At 50.5% G+C, this 9,171-nt stretch overlaps 1 protein-coding gene across 1 annotated transcript; it reads left to right on the top strand.

Annotated features, from left to right (window-relative positions):
• The first annotated feature begins 244 nt into the window (after positions 1-244).
• On the top strand, positions 245-1,180 carry LOC112124769 (olfactory receptor 52B2-like). The gene has a single exon (XM_024223246.2). It carries the CDS (start codon positions 245-247, stop codon positions 1,178-1,180), a length of 936 nt encoding a protein of 311 aa, XP_024079014.2.
• The last annotated feature ends 7,991 nt before the right edge of the window (positions 1,181-9,171 follow it).

Consider the following 9,171-nt stretch of genomic DNA (forward strand, 5'->3'; position numbering starts at 1 on the left):
AATAGCTGGAGGAAACACCTCATGGCCAAACCACCATCCAACCTTCATTCAAATTAGTCACTATTTGCAAATAGAGAATACACCCTGAGAACGCCGGCTCGCCCCAGTGGGGGGCGGGACAAGACTTGCTAATGAATATTTCTGGCAATGAACTTTGTAGTTTCAGCTATTCATACAGCAACTGTTCTTGTCTTCCCGCACAGGCCGGGGAACCTGCGTGGCAGTGACAGGCCTGCATCGTACCATGTCAGCGCTCAATTACACCAGCTCCCACCCTGCAACGTTCGTCCTGCTCGGCATCCCAGGCATGGAGCAGGCGCACGTCTGGCTCTCCATCCCCTTCTGTCTGATGTACGTTGTTGCCCTTCTCGGGAACTGTGTCCTCCTCTTCATCATCATAACAGAGCCAAGCCTCCATGAGCCCATGTACATTTTCCTCTCCATGTTAACAGTGGCCGATGTGCTGTTATCCACCACCACGGTGCCGAAAACCCTGAGTGTTTTCTGGTCTCTCTCCAAGGAGATCTCTTTCAACAGCTGCCTCACCCAGATGTTTTTCATTGATTTTATTTTCATTACCGAGTCGGCCATCCTACTGGCCATGGCCTTTGATCGGTACGTTGCCATCTGCGACCCGCTGCGGTACACAACTGTATTAACACACTCTGTGATTAGGAAGATAGCCGTGGCCACTCTAACCAGGAGCTTCTGTATAATGTTCCCAGTCGTCTTTCTCCTTAAACGGCTCCACTACTGCGGACATAATATTATGCCTCACACGTACTGCGAGCACATAGGTGTGGCCACATTGGCCTGTGGGGACATAACAGTCAATATTTGGTATGGTTTAGTAGCTGGTTTCCTATCAGCAGGATTGGATGCTATCTTTATTGCAGTCTCTTATGCTTGCATCCTCTGGTCTCTCTTTAGGTTGCCATCCCAGGGCGTCCACCTCAAGGCTCTGAACACGTGCGGCTCCCACATCTGTGTCATACTGATGTTTTACACCCCAGCATTTTTCTCCTGGGGCACCCATCGGTTTGGTCGCCGCATCCCCCGCCACACCCTCATTCTACTGGCCAACCTCTACGTCATCGTCCCCCCCATGCTGAACCCCATCGTTTACGGGGTGAGGAGCAAACAGGTCTGGGAAGGAGCGATCCGTGCGTTCTCGCGTTGAGTGCGGCAGTTGTACTGAGCCATGAAACTCGCCAACAAGTCTGTTTAGAAATGAAATTGGGTTGAAATGATGTTGGGTAGAGAATTGCAGTGGGACGACGCAGGCAGACAACCTAATGAAGCTGAATCTGGCAGGCTACAATTCCTGATCCACGTTGTTTCATTTGAGGCTTCCCCATACTACTCTAATCCCACCACAGTCTGAGTGTATTTCGTACTTCTCTATCAAAGTCCTTTACAAATCAAAAATATCTGTTCCTCTGCGCTTCTCAAACTGCAGGCGCTCAGATGACGAGCTTCTTAGAAATTATTATAAAGGGATCAAATAGATCTATAGAACATGCAGAACACAATGTTAAAAAGAACATTATTAAGGTTGCAAAGTCAAGCATTCACATGTTGGGACATGCCAGAAGGCCCAGGCAGTCTGAGTACAACCCCTCCTCGTGGATATGTTTTTTACACTGTCTTTAACTGATTTGTGATGTTGTACTCCATATGATTCGATGAAAATATGCTAATGAGTGTGACTATAATGTAACTGGAATATACTACATGCAAAAAGTCTCTTGTAAGGTATCATTACAAAGCTTATAATCTACTGAGTGTGGTCATCCTATTTGTATAAATGTATCATTCTTGTATCTGAAACTAGAAATATGAAATATATCTCTGAGCTCCTATTGTAGTTATGCAAAGTGTGGGCCATTAATGGTGGTTTGGAATCTTGGTAGCGCCCATCAACTAGGACAATTGACTGTAGATGGCTCTGTTTACTTGCAAGCTTTTCTGTGAGTCAGGCCAGGTAGAATGAAGGCTTGGGGTCTCACAGGACATGTGACCATGTCACCTGGTACTGGAATCCATCTTTAACCTGCTGCTTTTCAATTTTCAATGAGGGGTCGGGCCCAGAGAGACAAAAGATTCCTGCCTTGTGCCAAAGCCATATAGGGGGGTGGAACAGAACAAAGCAGGCAGCAGTCATGAGAAATCCCCTAGTTACCATCTGAGCTGGAACAAGGACTGAAGCAGGGGAAAGGATTGGGCCCAGACTAGAAAGGAGTCTAGTCTGGGAAAGAAGCTTATTGGAACATCTCTGAGGGTGAGGTTTCATCTGTAATCAGTTTCTTACTGTATTAGGCATAGACTTACGTGTTTTTGTTTTAGTTTGCTTGGTAATTTACTTTGTTCTGTCTGTTATTACTTGGAACCACTTAAATCCTACTTTTTATACTTAATAAAATTACTTTTTGCTTATTAATTAAAGCAGAGTAAGTATTAATACCTGGGGCAGCAAACAGCTGTGCATATCTCTCTATCAGTGTTATAGAGGGCGAACAATTTATGAGTTTACCCTGTATAAGTTTGCCAGGTGGCAGTCCCAAGGGGGTCTCTGTGACCCAACCCGTCACATGATTAATCTGTCTGACTCAGAGTAGGGGCTTCATTTGGGTCACCCACATCCCAGGGTGTCCCCTAACCACCAGGCTATGGGCTATTCTGGGGTGGGGCTTGTGACAAGGCAGCCTTGCCTGGAGCTACCTCCAATGGCAAAGGGCAGCATGACAAGTGTGCATACCTCGGTTTCCCCTGTAGTTACCCATGCAAAGGAGTATTGTCTCACCGCTCTGTCCCGTTCATCAGCCCCCTCTCCAGGTCACCACTGTCCAGGCCTCTCCCTGAGACTTCCCAGACCCGCTTCCCTCCACCACTCTTCTCCCAGAGCCCCCACTCAGGTCTCCTGTGAGAGGGCCCCCAGCAGGATTCCCCTCGGCCCGGCCTCCCAGGAGTCCTATCCCTGTTCAGGGCAACCTCCCGCCAGGACCCCCCTCGTTCCTTGGCTCCTCCCCCAGCCCTCCACTTGGGTGCCAGGTCTTCTGCCATAGGGCTCCCTGCCTTGGCGCACTCCTCAGGCCTCCTGGCTGTGAGCCCTGCCTCGGGGCCTGGCTTACACGGACCATGCTGGCTCTTCCCCTCGTTCCTAGGGGCCTCCCTGCAACTCAGCAGGGCTCCCCGGCTGCAGCCAGCCCCCGCCAACAGCTGTCCTCCAAACTCTCCACCCGCAGCTTTCCCTCAGGCAGGCCTCTGCTGTTCCTTCAGTCTCCCCAGCCCTCACCTGCCCCCTCCTCCAGCCCAGGTGCCCTCACTTAAACCCAGGCAGATGACACCTGCTGAGTCACAGGCACACCGGATCCCGTGCCCACCTACGGGGGGGTGGGGGCACTCACCCAGTGACAGGCCTCTTGCTGTCCCTTCCCTTGGAGCTGGTCCACTTTGTGTGGTCGCTGGAGCAGAGATGCGGCCCAGGGTCTCCCCGGGGAATGCCCCAGTCACTGGGCTCCAGAGTCGGTCTCTAGCTCTTTAGCCTGGGGAACGTTTAATGAGTTACACAAAGTGGAAGTGCTTCAACTGGGAGATTGAGAAAGACGGAGACAGATTGGAGCCAGTGGTGCAACCACTCCCCTCGGATGTGGGGGACCCACGTTCAAGTGCTCTATTGAGTTTGAGCAGCTGCTTGACCCTGGGTTTCCATCCCAGGTGAGTGCCCTGAGCCCTGTCTAACCTATGTACCCCCCCTGCCCCGTTTTTAAATGTGACCTATGTGGAGGGGAGGGAAGTCAATCTACGGACCAAGTCTGTGCTGCGGTTCCTCTCTCGGGCGTCAGGTCCTCACACAGACCGTGACACCCCAGCCTGGCAAGAGCCAACAGCGGGATTTTCTATAGGAACCTTTTAAACCCTGACCGTGGAAATGATCTTTCCCTTCTTAGGAATCCAGTATCAGCCTTTCCCATAAAACAGCTCTGCACACCCACACCATTTACATTTCCAATTCCTTAGCCTGTGCTGCCTTTACCTTCAGACTGTTCAAAAGGCAGGAAAACATTTGTCTCCATGGTTGCCCATGGATCTTTTACTCCAAAAATTCCAGTGGAATACAGCAGACCTCCGTCATACTTTGTCCAACCCCCCCCAAAAAAACTCAAAAACATTTCACATAAGTATTCAAAGTCCCCTCCATTAAAACATCAGAAAACCAAAAGTGTGGAAAGGCAGGGGGAGTGGGGGGGGAAGAGGTGGAAAGAAACCAATTAAGCCTGTGAGGTCAGTTTAAAGTACAGGCTACCAGCAGCAAATTAAATAAAGAGAGAAAGAAGAAGGAAAAGAAGAAAAGGATGTAGTTACCTCTGAGCCAAGAGTAGGCTCCCCGGGTTGGAACAGTTGGATACCCTCACCCCCAGGTTCTCAGCCTGGCTCTGGGAGAAGAGGGGGGGTCGTTACCTGCTCCTGCAAACCCGGCCATTTTTCACTTCGAAACCTTTTCTTTTTTCTCCACTCCCCCAGGACCAAGTCCCAGCTCCTGTCTCTAAAGCTGGTCTGTTAACTCTGCTTCTGACTCGAAACCCTGTTGGGCCAAATCATCTTTAACCTCCCCTAACTAATGTACACCCCTTCAGCAGCCCTTGCTGAAACAGCACCAACCTTGAAAGCTTCCTGGCAGCTTCCCATAATGCTGCCCTTCCTTCAAACCTCTCACAAGCGGACTGAAGTGCCTCCTTTCCCTGGAGGGCATCCCGTCCCCATGGGCAGGGACCTTCTTCCACCACCCATAGACCAAAGCCGGGTGGGCTCCTCAGCCACCCACCTTGTTCTGAATAACACTCCAGAGACAAGCGGGTCCAGCACAGCAGGAACAACGCTGACAGCCCTCACTAGTGATTTGTTATTTTGCCTGTAGAACAAAGGGCTGGAAATCACCTGGTCGTGTCTCATGCACTCGGAGCAGGACTATAGCTATATATCAACCCCCACAGGGTGTCAGCAGCAGGGATCAAACCTGGGACCTCTGGAACTAAATGCAGGAGGGGTTTTATGACCCCTGAAGGAGTTGGCTTTATATACACACATGATACCTTAGAAAAGCAAACCAGGGATTAGGACCTCTGACCACTGGAGAGCTTCTGCTTTCATGAAGGCTCACCCTGGCTCTTCTATTGAGGATTGAATAATACATTTAATTGTCCTACGTAATCAGTTGTTTCAGCATCTACATTACTGAGCACAGACAAAATTTCAGATAAGAAAGGGGAAAAAACCCACCCTTTGCAGTGACTGTAGCTGTCATTGTTTGTAGACGTTAGTGGAGCGGTTTCTTCTGTTGCTCTGTGAAATTGACCCCGGCGTAAGGGGAGTGAAAAGCGAGTGGGCGTGAGTCCAGCCAGCACCAGCAGCCCCGTTTGAAGTCGTCACGCTCTCCTCGGGCCTGTGGAGGGCAGCAGGGGAACGTGGCTGTGACCCCTCGGCTCAGAGGGGCTGGGTGAATTCCAGTCTGGCCAGGCTAGGCACAGGTGACCTGCCATTAGAGCAGGGGGCAGCCGGCCCAGGGGCCTGGCACTGACACAGACCAGCCGTGCAAGAAGTCCCAGCATGGGCAGTTCTGGAGTAGCCTGCTCATAGGGGGAGGTTTTTTCCTCACTCCCATCTTCTGTTGATGGCTTCTGTCCTGCAGCTCGAGGGTTTCTCTCCCCTGGGCTATTTAATATATAGCTGCAGATGGTCTGATCACCCGCAGAAACACACGAGAGGAAGTAAGGCCTGGTAGTTACAGGATGGGGGAAGAGGAAGGGGAAGGGGAAGGGATAGGTGAGCAGGGATTAGCCAGGAGGGGGGGAGGGGCTGCCTGGCAGATAGGGGCACCTGGGAAGAGGGGAGGAGTGGGAAATGGTGATGGTGTTTGTAGTCTAGACGAACCGAGAAGCATCCCTTTAAAATCGCCTGGGTGCCCGCTCCCTGTCCGCTGTTGCAGAAACCACTCAGTGCTGACAGAAGCAGCGTGTGTGCGTAGCTAGGTCTGTGTGTCTGCACAGAGTGACTGAACACGGAGATTTGAAACACAGCTGGGTCCATGTGGTGTCCCTGTGACGGATTGGATCACAGAAAATCCCTTGCGAACGGCCAACTGATGTGCTGAGATTACCCCTGAGCCTGTTTCCCCTGGCAGCTTGGGACTTCAGTGCCCTGCCTGGTTTGAGCCAGACACGGTAGCCTGCTACAAACCCAGACCCAGGTCTGAACCACATCTCCTAAAAACTGCAGGCTCAACTGGAAACAGCTTAAGAAGTGTTCCAGTCTCTAACACTCAGATGCCCAGCTCCCAAAGGGTCCAAACCCCAAATAAATCCATTTTATCCTGTATAAAGCTTGTACAGTGTAAACTCATAAATTGTTCGCCCTCTATAACACTGATAGAGAGATATGCACAGATTCCCTCCCCCCCCAGGTAGTAATACATACTCTGGGTTAACTAATAAGTAAAAAGTGATTTTATTAAATACAAAGAGTAGGATTTAAATGGTTCGAAGTAATAACAGACAGAACAAAGTAAATTACCAAACAAAAATAAAATAAAACATGCAAGTCTAAATCTAATACAGCAAGGCAACGATTACAGATGAAATCTCATCCTCAGAGATGTTCCAGTAAGCTTCTTTTGCAGACTAGCCTCCTTCTAGTCTGGGTCCAGCAATCACTCACACCCCCGTGGTTACTGTCCTTTGTTCCAGTGTCTTTCAAGTATCCGTTGGGGGTGGAGAGGCTATCTCTTGAGCCAGTTGAAGACCAAATGGAGGGGTCTCCCAGGGGCTTAAATAGACTTTCTCTTGTGGGTAGTCCCCCTCCTCTCTCCTATCCAGAATTCAGCTCCAGGGTGGAGATTTGGAGTCACCTGGGCAAGTCAAATGTGCATAAATGACTGAGCTCCTTACCAGCCAGGCCACATTCCTGGGAAAGCTCCGATGTGGATTGGTGTCTCCAAGTTCATTGCTGGCTTAAGTGTTTCTTGATTGGGCACTTACTGAGAATGGTCTTTATTCAGGAAGCTGACCAACTGCTTCACTGAGGCTACTTAAAATTAAACAAGAACACAGCCAATATTCATAACTTTGAATACAAAAATGATACATGCAAACAAATAGGATGAATGTATTCAGTAGATCATAACCTTCACACAGATATGTTACATGGCATATGTAGCATAAAACATATTCCAGTTATGTCATAATATACATTCATAAGCATATTCCCATAAAGCATTATGGGGTGCAACATCACAGTCCCCATATCCGTGTGAAGAGCCAAACCACAACAGCTCAACTAAAATTAATGTATTCACCCCCCGAGCGCCCAATCTCTGCACCCAGCCTCACCTCAGCCACCCCCATGGCATCTGCCCCCTTCCCAGATGCTGTGTCTGGCTGGTCTGCGTAGACCAAGAGCACCTCTGTCAGGGACGGTCTCTCCCTACCTGTATGTGCGGCTCCCGGCACACGTTGGGCACTACCCCAGTGACGTGTTACCCAGCCACTGTACACAAAGGGTAACAGAAGGGTCATTCGCCTGAGAGGGCTGTGCCCCCCCATCATTGTGCCCTCTGCTTTCCAAACTGGGCGTCACTCTTATCCCCCAGGGGAATCAGTGCTTGCGGGGGAGGCCTATTCAAAGGGATACACCTTGTGCTTGGACCTGAAGGTGACCCCTAATGGTAGGAGACTCCCCCAGGCCCTGGGGGTTTAACTCTGGTCTCTGCTAGCTGTGGCACCCCCAGTGCTCCTGGTGTCACCATGTCACAGCTGGGACGTGGGCAGTCTGACCCAGTGGTAAAAGCAGGAATCGGGCCAGGGCAGATCCCAGGAGGTCAGAGTCCAAGATAGGCCAGAGGGCAATGTGAGAATCGAGCGTCAGGAAGCAATCAGGGTCAGGCTACCAGGAGATCAGAGGCAGGAGACAAACTTGAGAGCAGAACCATGGATCAATAAATGGAGTCAGGCCGGGTCAGGATACCAGGACGTCAAGCCGGGAGAGCAGGAGGAGGAGCCACATGGCACAGAGTCCAGAGCAGGGTGGATCCCAGTCGCGAGGACAACTTCCCGTTCCTGCGCTGGGTTTCTTTAAGATGGTCGTTCTCAAACTTTTGTTCTGGTGACCCCTTTCACATAGCAAGCCTCTGAGTGTGACCCCCTTATAAATTAAAGAATACTTTTTAATATATTTAACATCATTACAAATGCTGGCGGCAAAGCGGGGTTTGGGGTGGAGGCTGGCAGTTCACGACCCCCCATGTAATACCTGGCGACCCCCTGAGGTGTCCCGACCCCCAGTGTGAGAACCCCTGCTTTAGGAGCTGTGGACTAAGCAGGACCCCCGGCATCCTGCCAACCAGGTTCCAGGACTGGGGTCCTCTATAGGGTTTCACCTTCTGTTCTAGCGACGGCTGGCAGGTTGGCCAGTATTAGTGCCTCAGGCCCTGTAGACCCAGTTTAAGACCTGTGGTCCCTGACGCCCAGACAGTAATGGAGACAGAGTCAAACAGCCCGATGGCAGCCTTCCCTCCTGGCGCCCTTTACTATTGCTGCCAATCAAGTCTGCATAGAGAAGACAAATTCTTGGACTCAGCCCCTTGCTGACTGAAGCAATCAGGACAACCCACCTGACTTGGAATGCCTAGAGGACATTACCCAGTGATAATCCTAGATGTATAGGACTGGAAGGGTCCTCAACGGGTCATCTAGTCCAGTCCCCTACACTCAAGGCAGGAGGAAGTGATCACTAGACCATCCCTGGCAGGTCTGAGTCTAAGTTGTTCCTAACAAGTGCCAGCAGGTCAACTTTTGAAAAGTGCCAGCAGGACAACTTTGCACCTTGTTAGAGGAACATGGGAACCACCAGATTGGATCAGAGCCAGGTCCATCTAGCCCAACAGTCTCCAACAGTTGCCAGCACCAGATGCTTCAGAAGAAGCTGTGAGAATCTATCATGAGGGAGATACGGGATAATTTTCTCCTCACATCCTGTGTCCCATCCTTATCTCTAACAGAGATTGGCTCAAACCCTGCGCCATGGGGGTCACTCTTCCTTCAAAAATGTGTGTTATTAATTCTGGTAACTGAGTATTTTTGATACTCAGATAAATGCCCAGTCCCTTTTTTCATCTTG

The sequence above is a fragment of the Terrapene carolina genome, unplaced genomic scaffold (genome assembly GCF_002925995.2).
Source record: "Terrapene carolina triunguis isolate 2854851 unplaced genomic scaffold, T_m_triunguis-2.0 Scaffold35049, whole genome shotgun sequence".
NCBI lineage: Eukaryota > Metazoa > Chordata > Testudines > Emydidae > Terrapene > Terrapene triunguis.

Excerpts from the sequence above, each read along its gene's own strand:
- LOC112124769 (XM_024223246.2), top strand. The coding sequence starts at position 245 with ATGTCAGCGCTCAATTACACCAGCTCCCACCCTGCAACGTTCGTCCTG.